Source organism: Sceloporus occidentalis, unplaced genomic scaffold (assembly GCF_023333645.1).
Source record: "Sceloporus occidentalis isolate IW3139 unplaced genomic scaffold, rSceOcc1.0.p SCAF_20, whole genome shotgun sequence".
Lineage (NCBI taxonomy): Eukaryota > Metazoa > Chordata > Lepidosauria > Squamata > Phrynosomatidae > Sceloporus > Sceloporus occidentalis.
This window is the reverse complement of record NW_028317000.1, coordinates 571791-585871: the sequence shown is the minus strand read 5'-3', so window position 1 is coordinate 585871 and position 14081 is coordinate 571791. Positions and strand designations below refer to the sequence as shown.

The window sequence follows — 14081 nt, the reverse complement described above, 5'->3', positions numbered from 1 at the left end:
AGTTTTTTCCTGGACCCAAGGAAGATGCAGTTAATCACTGAAATATATGTTTCTCTCTCTCCCTCTCCCTCTCTCTCTGTTATAGGTTATTAACAAACTGAACTGGGAATGCACTCTGTATATAAACACAATTTCCAAGACTTAGTAAAATGGAACATAGTGCAAGGCAGATGTACATACAGTATCTGGTCTTTAATCCTCAGTCAGTCCTCTGAGGTGCTGCTTTGCCAAAACTGTGTAAGCCAAGCCTCCTATTAAAATAACCCACAGCCAATCCCTTCTAACTGTACCAGAGTATATAATGAGCAAAGCATATAGGATCCTTTCCTCCCATTCCCAACTCACCTCAGTCTGAATCATGTTGATTCTCCGTGAGCACAACGTCTTCACACAGTTGTAAATATCCACAACACCTTCACACTCTGCCATATCCAGCATCACATCCAGAACAATGTAGCAACCTGTCCTCCCAGTCCCAGCACTATGGGCAATTGGATGTAAAAGGGAAAAAAATGGTAGGGCTTAAATTTCATTTATTTCTCATTTATTAAAACACTATGCACCCCTTACCATAGGCTCGTAGGGTATACAAAATGCATAGGCTGAACACTTGTTCAAAATTCATTCACTTCTGTTTGCACCTTACTTTAATAGAAATGGGTTAAAATTTGTCGGGACAGCATTTCAATGTGACTTGTTTACACTAATGGGTTCAAAAATGGTATAAAGGAAGAATGCATTTGTGCATTTCAAAAATGCACACAAATGTCACTCTTTGTGAAAATTGTTTTTGCTCACCCTAAAAGCTAGATGGATGGAGAGGGAACTATGGTAAATGGTGGCTGTGCCACTTTTGTGGGAAGCAACCAGAAGCAAACGTAGCTATGAAAATCTACAGTTGGCACCTCAGTATCCATGGACTTGCCACCTACAGATTCAAGCATCTGCAGATGGCAAGTCCACGTTGTCCCCAATGGCAGTGCATGCACATGGCTGCACCACCATTTGGGATAGCCCCCCTTGTCCTGTGGCAGTGCATGCACACCGCTGCACTGCCATTAAGTCCTGTTGTCCCTAATGCGGCCGTGATGCCCCTGGGGACAGTGGGGGCTGTGCCTAATGGCAATGTGGGCATATGCATGCACTGCCACTGACATTCTGTTGTCACTAATGGTGGTATGGCTGCAAGCACATGCTGCCATTGGAGACAACGGAACTTGAGCATCTGCAGATGTTGGCATCTGTGGCAGGGTCTGGAATGGATCTCCCCTGGGATACTGTATGCAAAAAGAAAAGAAAGGGGCAACTACATTAGCAATGGTTATCATAATGTGATAACTTTTCCCAATTTTAACCCAGAAAAGCTGAGAAGCATACACAATTTATTCAAATCCTTCAGAATCCACTTCCTCTCAACATTCCTTTGAGGGGGGACACCAAACAGCTGCCATCACTTCTTTGAGGTGCTCCCTGGACTGATTAAGCTCTCACCTTTTGCCACTCTATTCGAAGAAAGGGATGGTTCCTTTTTTGATAAGCATTAAGTTCCATTGACTCCTGGATAACGCAACCTAGTTTTTTTGGATCAATTTTTTGGCTAAAATTTCTAAACTTATATGTGAGTATATACAGTAAATAACTATCTTTCCCCCTTTCTCCTTACTGCTATAGCTTGATTTTTTTAAACCCACATTCCCATGCTGATTAAAACAACATCCCTCTCCCATGTAAAGCCTGCCTGTTGCACAGGACTGAATCCAGATTTCCCCTCTCACAGAAGATCAGCCCTTCAAAGCTGCAACAGAATCATAACACAGCAAAGTGGAACCCCTTTTCCATTGAAGCTTTAACAGGCAAATACACTAATTTCTAGGGCTGCTGAATCACTTGTTGTGATTATCAATGATTACAGGCTGAGGAAAATAATTACATTTGTTCCTGATGAATGAATCCTGATGAAGCAATTGAGAACTTTTTTAAAAAGGTGTGTGTGGGTGAGAGGAGAATTTCCCTAGCTTTCATTCATCAGTCTTTGTTGTTCTTGCATAGAAAGAAGTGTAATACAGAATTTATGAAGAATAGCTGTATGGTGAATATTCAAAGAGAAAGAGCAATTTTGATGGATTCTCTTGTAGCTAGGGGTTGCTTCACAAGCAAGCAAAAAAAATGAAAAGCAGGTTTAAGAGCACTTGTATAAAACTGTGTGATTTTCATAGTCATTTGTTATTTTAGCAAAATAGCTTGTGTAGTAACTTTGGACGTGAAATGGGTGCAATTTTTTGGAGCTATTTCTTCAGAAAGTTAATCAATGATACAAACTGACAACATTTAAGTTCATCTATAAAAAGCATTAAGTAACTATCATCATTAGTATTCATCAACTAATTCAGAAATCAATAACATGTGGATGCAATTAAAAAGAAGAAGAGAAAGGAGATAAATGTGATGTGGTATACTTGCTTTTACCTGCAGTGAATAACAATGGGTCCTGCATCTGGAGGCGTAGAAGCCTTCACCCTGCGAATGAATGCCAGTAGCCCCGTTGCATGGTAAGGCACCCCATGTTCAGGCCATGATGTGAAGTGAAACTGCTTTACCTCATGCCTTGCTGAGTAGCCCCTCTGAAAAAGATTGAGTGGGGGGACATTTCCATTTCTGCATCCATTTCTGCTGAGAGATGGAAATCAATGCTTCTGGAATTTTCCTCTCTGGACCTTCAAACTATTAGGTCCTGTTTCTCAATTCAAAATACAGTTCAAAACACTGATGACAAACAACCAGACGGAGTAATTGGAGTGGCCTTGAGGACCCACCTGTGTTCGTGGAGAGTGTGGTGTGTCAAGGAGGAGGAGGAGGAGACGTGGAACTATTTTTTAAACTATTTAATAAAATTTAATAAATATTAAAAAAAATTAAAAGAGGTGTAGGATCTCTGGTATATAGATGAAATATTACCCCTCCCCAAGAAAGAGACAGTAAAATTAATACTTCCTGTTCAGGAAAGCAAGATTTTAGAGAAAGTGGGTAAGGTTGGCAGAGTTTGGAAATGTTACTTTTTTGAAAAACAACTACCAAAAGTTTCCCTCTAGCAGGGCTTTCCGGTTTTGGAACAGCATTTATCTGCATTGACAAGTGCTACCCTCAGGACCAGAGCTGGTTAATCTGTGCCAAATGTATCACATCCCCTGTAAATGGGACAGGGTGGCACTTTCCAGTGTTGATACAGCTCTAACAACCTAGACTATGTCTGCAAACGTAATGGAAGAGTATTTGATCCTGCACCTTCATCATGTAAAAAACTGTCTCTTTTTCATATATGCTTATAAACTATAAAGTATATGAATTATAACATGCATATTCCTATATGGAAAAATACACAGTTTCCACAAACAAATGGAAAGAAATGAATTTACACAACCAAGCAATCCAGGAGCTGCAGTTAATCAGCACTGGGAGGCAGAATTAAGTTTGCAGAAGAATTTAATAGTGTGGAATTCTGTGTCTCCTGCAAGGGAGGACATTAAAGCAAACATAATCATAAATACCAGTTTTTACCCGTGATGACTAATAGCATGAAATAAGCATACAACATGTTCCCCTTATTGAACAATAGCAATTGTGGAACAGTGCCTAAACAGTTTTCCCACACTGAAGTCATGATTTCACTTTGCGATTCATCCCAGAAAATGTCTGTCTCTTTTTCCATATTGATGCTTCCCCAATTGAACCAGAATGCTTCTGGGCATGACTCTGAGCAAATCTAACCTGCTTCACCAACTTTTAAGAGGTCTGGGTCATGAGTCAAAATCACATATATTAGACTGAGTTCACTGAAGGAAAACTGGGATATTAATTTAATAAACAAAGTAAAAAAAATCATTTGCAAAATCAGGCTCACCCCCATGACTGCCTGCCATGCTGCCTGCTCTTCTTTACATATTATACCTGCCTTCATCCTTGTCATAGTAAGTTGAGCTATTATCATACAGGTTTAGTAAAATCGGAATACTAGCTTGTAGGTTCTTAGTAACTATTTTATGCTGGCTGTATGCCGTAATAAATTCATTCAAGTCTTAGTAACAGAATTAGCATTTCTTGGTAGAAAAATCCCAGACTACTGATTAAGGGGTCTTTGTACTGAAGATTTTGGCAAGTGCATTGGAATTATTCTGAGGTAACTAGATCCCCAAGGCTCTTGGCATTTCACTTGTAACAAGTCTGTGATTTAACATTCCTGAAGATTAAGGGGTGAATGACAGTTGTGGATATCCCAAGATACAGTACAACTGCTCAGTAATTGCCATGGAGCTTTCAACTGCTGTCTAGAAAACAGAATAATTGCCCATCATTACATGATGCTTAGCCTGAAATCATCAAGAAAAACCACATTAATAGACGCTGCTGTCATACTGCAGAATTAATGCAGTAACACCGCTTTAACAGTCATGACTCCATGCTATGGAATCCTGGGATTTGTAGTTTGTTGTTGTGCCAGAACTCTCTAGACAGACACCAGACAGAGAAGGCTAAATTTCTCACATAACTTACCAATTTCAGAACTGAGCCATGACAGTTAAAGTGGTGTCAAACTGCATTAATTCTGCAGTGGAGTTGCAGCCAAAGTGTCACTCTATAGTATTATTTTACTGAGAGGACATCCTTCAATGGAGTATGTAAAAGTACATATAACCCAGGAAACCTGAGATGGTGGAATTCTGACCATCAATGTACAGTTTTATAGGAGATGATGTTAGGATGGATCTTAAAGCAAAGCAACAGAAACTTTGGATAGCATAATAGAAGCTTTAAGCAGACAAAAGAAAACCCTCCCTGTAAACCTCAGAGACATTTGTTCTATAGCATAAGCAAACGTCATGGTACCCAGGCACACAGAAGACATGTAGAGCTGCTACTAAATTTGCAAGCTCCTACATGCTATAGTCATGTTAGAGATTTTTGATCAGCTTAAGTAAACTGATTTAAATCACACATCCCAGACTGATAAGCTATACTTGTGCATTTTTCTGAAATTTATGATATGAAAACACATATTTTAGGAGTAATGTGCACAGAAACTAGTATCCTAAGAAGACATGTGTCCATATATTTATACTGAGGAGAAGCATAAAAATATTTTACACAAAAACGTGCTAAATTCAAATTCAAATGTGAATTTCCATGAGGTTTTGTAATTACAACATGATGGAACTGATTTATGATTCAATGTGTCTACACCTAATATAAATCAGAAATAGAGTGATCCATTTGCAACTAGCAAATAGGATGCAGAATTCCAGTAGGTACATTTCTACTCAGTCATGAAATATCCACAAAAATAGTAAGGAAGACCTTATGCAGAAGTGCTGCATGTTCTTCCAAGCACAGCACAGTAGAAAAGAAAGAGCCTGAGCTGAGAGATGATTCCCAGGCTGTGTGTTGACTTCACTCTAGTGAAAATGGCTCCTGACTGCTTACTATTGATAGCTTAAGTATTTTCCTTATAATCCTTGCATTCTTCTAATAGATTCACCAGGAGAAGGTCTCGGAGAGATAGCTCTCACACTCTTGTAAACTATTCTGATTGTAGAAGAAGCATGACTAATATAGCATGATTCACAACATTTCCACAGCAAGGAGAGTGCCTAATCTGGAAGCGTGAAGTGCTTACCCGCTCCATAGTGAATGTCCTTACGACATATTCTGCCAGGGTTTCTGACTTCACCTGGGTAATTTTAATGTCTCCATACATCTCTGAGTCATCTGGCCAGTATTTGGAGCACTTCACCTACACAAAATAACAAAAACAGAACAGTGTGTGTGCCTGTGGGCAGAGGCAGTAAGAAACATCCAAAGATCCATCTGTAGCCACTTATTAAATCACTTACCCTCCCCACTTCCACCAGTTTTGTTATCATCACAATGCTGCAACAGTGTTCCTGCCACACCATCCTCCAGAAATCATAAATCATCTCCTGTTTGGGTCCTGAAAAACAAAGGGAGAGAACTGAAATGTCACAGTGGTACAGGGAGTCAAAGGGGATCTATCAAAACACAGTGGTGATATATCTCAGAGTGGCTTTGAATCACAGAATCATAAAGTTGGAAGAGACCTCAAGGGCCATCCAGTCCAACCCCCCTGCCATGCATGAATACACAATCAAAGCAACCCTGACAAGATGGCCATCCAGCCTCTGTTTAAAAACCTCCATAGAAGAGACTCCACCACACTCTGAGGGAGTGTCTTCTTACTGTCAGAAAGTTCTTCCTAACGTTTAGGTGGAATCTCTTCTCATTGCTCTGGGTCCTGTTCTCTGGAGCTGCAGAAAACAAGCTTTCTCCATCTCAATATGACATCCCTTCAAATATTTAAACAGGGCTATCGTATCACCTCTTAACCTCTTCTCCAGCCTAAACATACCCAGCTCCCTAAGTCTCTCCTCATCAGGCATGGTTTCCAGATCCTTTGCCATTTTGGTCACCCTCCTCTGGAAACACGCCAGCTTCTCAACATCCTTTTTGATTTGCATTGCCCAGAACTGGACACAGCATTCCATGTGAGGCCTGACCAAAGCAGAATAGAGTGGCACTATTACTTCCCTCAATGTAGACACTATACTTCTCTTGATGCAACCTAAAATTGCAATGGCTTTTTTAGCTGCCACATCACACTGTTGACTCATGTTCAATTTATGGTTGACTAGCACTCCTAGATCCCTTTCAAATGTACTGTTTTCAAGCCAGGTATCTCCCATCTATGCATTGGGAGAATTTTGTGATGCATTTGGTGACCTATAGGAGAGGAGGAATAATTTCCATTAGCTGTGTTTACAGTGAAACATCTGAGCAGTGCCACATTTTGGGACCTGCACACCTCTTCTTGTGCAGCTTTCTCTGAGGAAATGGAAAGAGGGGGGAGGAGAGGGAAAGGGAGCAAGTCACTGGCATGTCATAGCAAGAAGTTGATGGAATGATTTACCTTGGGTTGCTATGAAGTGGTTAGATCTGTGGTAACCCTGTGAAATAATAAAATGATGTGTTATGATCTCATGAAAGAAAAACAGTCCCCCCCCCCAAAAAAAAACTGGTCAAAAACATGGAATTTGCTTCAACATCTGCAAGCTTTCAAAACTGCATCTGAAATTCTCTCTTGCTAATTCCTTTTACCACCAAATATTTTAAAACCCACAAGGATCCAAAACACAATGCAGAAATAATCCATTTTGAGACCGCTTTAACTGCCCTGGCTCAGTGTTGGGAATCCTGAGAAAGCCGCAGCAACCATCTCTTTGTGAGTCTCTTAAGCAATACTATTTCCCAAACCCTTTTAGAGTCCATGTATCCCACTTCTTTGCCACAGAATGCTTTTGGCTTTTAACGGGGGAGGTTGCAGCCATCACTCCAAGAGTATGTTGTTTTTGCAAACAGCCTCCTAAAAATGAATATTTCTTTTAAAAATATAAAAGTATAGTAGCACCTTAAACACTATCAGGTTTTATTTGCCATAAACTTTCATAGACTGCAGCTTACTTCATGACATGCAGCTGCTCATGCGGCAGATATTTGCATGGATGCTTGGGTAGGAGGCAAGTGGGAGGAAACTGAAATGTAAACGATATAAACACTAATACTTAAAATGAATATTAATAAGCAGTAGTAGCTGGGAGGTAACATGAATGTCCAAGCATAGAAATGCAGATGAACATGTGATGAAAATGCTCTGTTCTATCCATGTTACTTGTTAGTCGGTCGGTCTGTCTGTCTATCTAATCTTTCAAAAATTAAAATTTCATGTCAAATACAGATTCTTTATATAACATTTACAATGACATAAACATACTTCTCAACTTCAGAGAATCAGTGTTTGATCCCTTGACTCCAGTTTCCATTTCTTTCTCCTCATTTTGGCTTCTATTGAATCTTGAGAGATTATCACACTAGCGAATAAAACGAGAGCACAGCCGTATGCTCCCGTCAAATCATGTACAATAACGAGAAGATTATCACATGATATCAGGATTATCCCATGATTACCCTGTGAATAAAAAAGAATTCTAACACCACTTTTTATTCACTGGGATTTTCCTAGAATTCCTGTTTATTCATGGGATTATCGCGGGATACTCACAATGTTGTGTAACAATCTTCATGTTGAGTCGAAGGCTTTCATGGCCGGCATCCATAGTTTTTTGTGGGGCTATGTGGCCATGCTCTAGAAGAGTTTCTTCCTGATAGAGAATGCTCTGCATTCTCTGAAGATGCCAGCCACAGATGCTGGCGAAACGTCAGATGAAACTCTTCTAGAACATGGCCATATAGCCCAAAAAACCCACAAAAAACTATAATCTTTATGTTTTTAAGGGATAATGACGGGAGTATACCACTATGCTCCCGTCTTTTTTGCAGGTGTGATAATCTCCTAAATTACTTAGCCTAGCCTCTTCATTGGTTTTGTTGGGACAGTTTAATTTGGCTCCTATCATGGAAATTGTCTGTTTTATATTTATTAATGTTTCAGGGACATCTTATGGGTTCAATTCCTGCTAGTTCAGTATCAGCAGTTGGCATCCTTGGGCAGATACTGGGCTCCAGGAATCTGGGTGCCTATCACTGACAAATGTCATGTCCCTCCCTGCTTTAAATCTCTCCCTTGCTCTCATCAGTACCAGCTCTATGGGCCTGGAAGCCAGGATTTAAATTTATTTTTCACAGTGTCCCAAAGCAACACTATGTCAGAGCATTATGAGCACCAGGCAATTACACTAACATACAGTGCTCCTTTCTGCCCACCCCCCAGCGTAAGGGGGAAATCGTATGCTTGTGCCCCATTGAAAATAATGGGGCGCAGGCATGCACACCATTCTCCCACGGCTTCAGTGTATGCTGAAAGCCATAGAAGTGAGACCTGCGTACGGCGCGGGCTCATTGTACCACTGCAGTGTCCTTCCATCTTTCATGTTGAGCAATCTTTCACACATCACCATATGCATATGCCCCTTTAGCTAACCAGCATACATGTACATGGGCCAGAAAGCAGGATCACAACACAATTCATGCCGTGAATAACACAGATATTTTCAAGGTGTTTTTGTGTGTAGTGGGGAGGTTGTCTGATCCACCTTTTATAAATGTCTACTCAGAAGTAAGTCGAATTTAGCTTAACAGTCCTTACTCTTAGGACTGCAGCCCAAGTATCCATGAACTATTGTCATAAGAAATATATAATTGAATAAACAGCATTATTTTTTAGTCTTCGGACCATTTAACATGTTTTTCTTGAACACCACCCCTTAAAACATAAATGTTAATTTAAAAATGGGTACAGTGGATGACATTTTGTAGTCAAGTAGAATGACAAATTAAGTACAAACACCTTCGTGGAAATGCTTGGTGTCTTTTTTTCTTGTTTATAAGAATTAAGAACATTACCAGTATACAATGAATAAGGGTTAATAAAAACATATGAAAGTCACATATACTGTATATACTCATGTATAAGTCTAGAAATTTAGGTCAAAAAATTGACCCCAAAAACCTGAGTCAACTTATCCATGGGTCAATGTAAGAACTGTATCTTAACTCTAATTTAAAAGAAGGAACCATCCCCTGGTGAAAAGCAAGAGTATAATCTGCCTGGAAGCACTGACTCCCTCTACTCTCTCGTCCATCCAGCCTTAAGAGTAGGCACAAAGAGTTATGTCTGCTGGAATTTTGTAAGTTCTTTGACATTGTTTTGCTTTGCTTCTTCCTTTAAAATCTTTGCTATGTGCCTTTAAATTTTACCCTCGACTTATCTGCAGGTCATAGCAAAATCCCTAATTTTGGCCCCAAAATTTGCCCTCGACTTATACATGAGGTCGACTTATAGTGGAGTATATATGGTACTAATATTACGAAGTGAGAGGAAAAGTTATAGCTCAGTTATGCAATATTGGGTCATCTTATTTCACAGGGCACATTTTAAAAAAAAGATTAAGAGTCTAATCCAAACAAAGTCAAGCCTCTTCAATTCCCTTTGTTTCAATGGGGAGTGGTACTAAGCACAATGACTTGCTCCTGAATATTTAACTTCTTGCAAGACAGATTTGTTTTGCCTAGCAACTGGAAAAGGCATTCTGCTGTGCACTCATTCTAGAAGAGATTTAGGACTTGACCACACAGACACCACAATTGTATTAGTGTAGGAAATGCAAACAGGCTATACTAGTAGACATATAGCCTAAGTTATTGTGAAGCAATGTGCCCCCTGCCACTCTGCACATGCATGCACATGTGCATACATACACACAGCACACACACGGAAGTTGCATGGCTTGATGTATATGGAATAGCACATTTTGCTAATCCAGTAAACAAATAAAAGAAGTATGCAGCTTAATTTGCCTTAAGGACCAACTTTCACATTTGCATAACTCAAGTGGACTGCATCGCTGTAGTTACTATGAAATGGCATTTTGTCATATTTTTCCAACAGAATTTGGAAATCCCTTGTTAGATCTCCTTCCCAGTAAGCCTTCCTGCATCATACTCACTGTACTCCACTGCATCCTAGCTATGTTCAGGCATTCATCCCTCCAAAAACGTTTGCATATAGAAGAGGTAGTAATGGTGTGAAGCAGCATGTTTGAGAATAAAAGCATGACAAGAGGAGTAGAGAGGCACCTCCTGTCTCTGCAAGCATCTCCTGCTGAATCCTTATTCCATAGAATTAAAGGATCATAGAGTTGGAATGGGCTTCATGGGTCATCAAAGCTAATCTTCTGCTCAATGCAGGATCTCCAGCAAATGCATTCCCAGCAAGTAGCTGTCAAGAGTCTTTTTGAAAATGTCCAGAGAAAGAGACCTCATCACTTTCTAGGCATTTGGTTCCATCGCTGAACCACTCTTATTGTGAAGAAGTTCCTTCTGCTATTCAAATCTGTCCTCCTGTAACTTAAAACCATTAGACCTGGGACCTACCTTCTGGGGCAGCAGGGAACAAACCTGCACCCACCTCTCTGTGACTATTTAAAGTCTGTTTTAAATAGACTTTAGAGTATTTAGAGTATTTAAAGACTGCAATCATGTCATCCCTCAGTCTTCTTAATGCCCAGTTCCTTCAACCTTTCCTCATATGTTTTATTTTCCATAACTCTGGTCATCTTAGTTGCTCTTCTCTGACTCCACTCTAACTTGTCTATAACCTTCTCAAAATGAGGTGCCTAAAGCTGAATGAAGTACTCCAGATGAGGCAAAATGTTGTCAGCTTCATGCACAGGCTAACGCAGGGCACATCCTGATTTTATTCCTGCTCTTTCCAATTTTATGATGGATTAAAACCAAGTAACCTCTGATGCTACCAGAAGCTGACAGAAAATATTATGGGATAAAGAAAATGGATTGTCAAAATAAAAACAGAAAAAATGGGAATAAAATTTGGAATTTTATATTCTTTTCATTCATTCTGGATGCTCCCTTAGTAAATTAGAAGTGCCCCTCTTTCACTCCAAGATACATTTTTAGAGTCATAAATGGAAGAAAGCTGAAAGAAATGAGAGGGATACAGCATATACTTACTTCTCGGTTTATCCGAATCTTAGAAGCCCAATTGGACACAGGTTGAAGAGAAAGAAAGATCAGAGACAGACAGATTAGTGAGACACAATCAAAGGAAGACTAGAACATATTTAGTAGAGGGAGTGCATTAGAGAAGCACAATGAAACACAGATGAGAAGAAATAAAGCAGCAGCAGCAGCAAAGCACACAAGAAGTAAGCATGGCTCCCTTCAGGTCAAGCTAAGTGATTTGGAAAACCTTTAATAGACGAGATCAGAAATAAATATTGACAAATATTGATATTTATATCAGAAATTCATTTTTGTCTGCCATTCAATATTTAAATTTAAATTCAAATGTGAATGTTGAATCTGACACTGGAAAATTTCATTTTTTTTTAAATACTGGCATTTTTAGTTTAAAATTTAAGTTATCAGTTCTCAAAGACTATCATATCCATCAGATCTTAATTACCAAACTAAACAACACTGATTATTGACTTTATTTATGAAAAACTCCTGGAAAAATCATAAAATATTTATAGATTATCAAACTTTTTGACATCAAGATGGGCAGAAGGAACATCTGAGATATTTGGGGAGAAAATTAGATTCCATTCTAGAACAAATTATTCCAAATGCTTTGCACTATTGCTAGCAATTCAGGAATCTTTTTAAATCTTTTATTTTCTGTATTATGGTTTTAAAACTAATATATTTGTAGAGATGGAGAGATTAGCTTATTTCCATTTCATCTTGAATTTAATTCATAAGCCTTTCAAAATCCCCTTTCCACTTTAACCTGCTTTTTAAAATGTCTATATGCAGCTTATATACTAAAATCATATTTAAATGTGTATTTTAAACATGTTTCCACACAAAGCATATATGTACAAATGCATTTTATATCAAGGTTATGAGTTTTGTTGTTGCTAAGTGCCCTTGAACCAACTTCAACTCATGGTGACTTTGTGTAGAAGACATCTCCAAGACCTCTGTCAGATCTTGGGAATTCAGGCTTGTGACCACTCTGAGTCTATCCATTTCTGTGCAGTCTTCCTCTCTTACTACTACTCTACCTGTCCTAGCATTATTGTCTTTTCTAATGAGTCCTGGCTTCTCGTGATGTGACCAAAATACAACAGCTTCAGTTTGATCATCTTGGCTTCCAGGGAGAGTTAGGCTTGAGTTGTTCAAGGATTGATTTGTCTTCTTGGCCATTCACAGTACCCTCAGCACTTTTCTACAGCACCACATTTCAAATGAGTTGATTTTCTTCTTATCTGCTTTCTACATTGTCCAGTTCTCACATCCGTACAGGATGATGGGGAATACAAGGGCTTGGATAATTCTAACTTTAGTGCTCACTTTAGTGCTCATTACACTTTAGGATCTTGTTTAGTTCTTTCATGTCTGCCCTTCCTATTCTAAGTCTTCTTCTGATTTCATCCCTTCTGCTCCATTCTGAGCAGTTTGATACAATTATTTAGGCTGAATTTATGTAGAGACTTCATGGTCATTATTTTTCTTTTCTTTATGTTTAGCATCAAGCTGTCTTTGTACTTCCTTCTTTGATCTTCCTTAGTAATTGTTCCAAGTTTATGATGTTTTCCACTAGTAGTATGGAGTCATCTGCATTTCGTAACATTCTTCCTATCTTCACTCCTCCTCCTTCTAAATCTAAACCTGCACTTTGCATAATATTTTCTGTGTACAGATTGAACAAGTAGGGTTCAAGTAGCAACACAAATCCCTGCCTGACTCCTTTGCCAACCGGGAACCATTCTCTCTTTCCATATTCTGTGCTAACAGTAGCCTCTTGTCCTAAGTACAGATTTCTCATCAGGACTATCAGATATAGTGGCATTCCTATGTCCTTAAGAACCATCCATAGTTTTCCTGGATCTATGCAGTCAAAGGCTTTGCTATAGTCTATAAAACAGGGGTAGGCAACCTGCGGCCCGTGGGCTGGATGCGGCCCGGCGAGGCCTTGGGACCGGCCCCAGCCCGGTCCTGCCGCCGATTGTCACCGGGGCCTTTGGCCTCTCGCGCACAGGGGCAAGGGGGGCAATTGTCTATAGTCGCCTCAGAAACATGCATTTATATTAACATTTTTTTAAAAAAATCAGCAATTTTGTTTGCGTGTCCTCTATTTTTTTTTTTAAAAAAAGTGTCCACCATTTGAAAATGTTGTCCTACATTTGTCCCGGTTTATTTATTTATTTAATTTTGAAAAATTATTTAATTATTTATTTTTTGGTTTCGGCCCCCCAGTTGTCTGAGGGACAGCAACCCGGGCCCCGGCTCAAAAAAGTTGCCTACCCCTGCTATAAAACAATGCTGATTTTCTTCTGGAATTTTTTGGTGTGCCCCATTAACTGTTGTATGTTTACAATGTGGTCCCCAGTGCCTCTTCCTTTCCTAAATCCTTCTTGCATTTATAGGATGTCCTTCTCCATGTGTGATTGGAGTCTATGCTGCGGAATTTTGAGCAAAATTTACTTTTTTGGGAAATTAATGCTATGGTCCTATAGTTGCTGCAGTCTTTT

At 39.3% G+C, this 14081-nt stretch overlaps 1 protein-coding gene across 9 annotated transcripts in view; it reads right to left on the bottom strand.

Annotated features, from left to right (window-relative positions):
* LOC149301690 (receptor-type tyrosine-protein phosphatase U) overlaps nucleotides 1–14081 on the bottom strand; it is a 332194-nt gene that overhangs the window by 41043 nt on the left and 277070 nt on the right. For 5 of the 9 annotated variants that reach the window (XM_089483669.1, XM_089483670.1, XM_089483673.1 and 2 more), the window contains 6 exons: nucleotides 11554–11571; nucleotides 6977–7013; nucleotides 5886–5983; nucleotides 5669–5785; nucleotides 2467–2621; nucleotides 346–481 (listed from right to left, as the gene is read on the bottom strand). In XM_089483669.1, coding sequence (XP_089339795.1) covers nucleotides 346–481; nucleotides 2467–2621; nucleotides 5669–5785; nucleotides 5886–5983; nucleotides 6977–7013; nucleotides 11554–11571 — 561 coding nt within the window. The remainder of the gene's footprint in view (nucleotides 1–345; nucleotides 482–2466; nucleotides 2622–5668; nucleotides 5786–5885; nucleotides 5984–6976; nucleotides 7014–11553; nucleotides 11572–14081) is intronic. The other 4 variants (XM_089483671.1, XM_089483672.1, XM_089483676.1 and 1 more) reach the window with 1 other exon arrangement.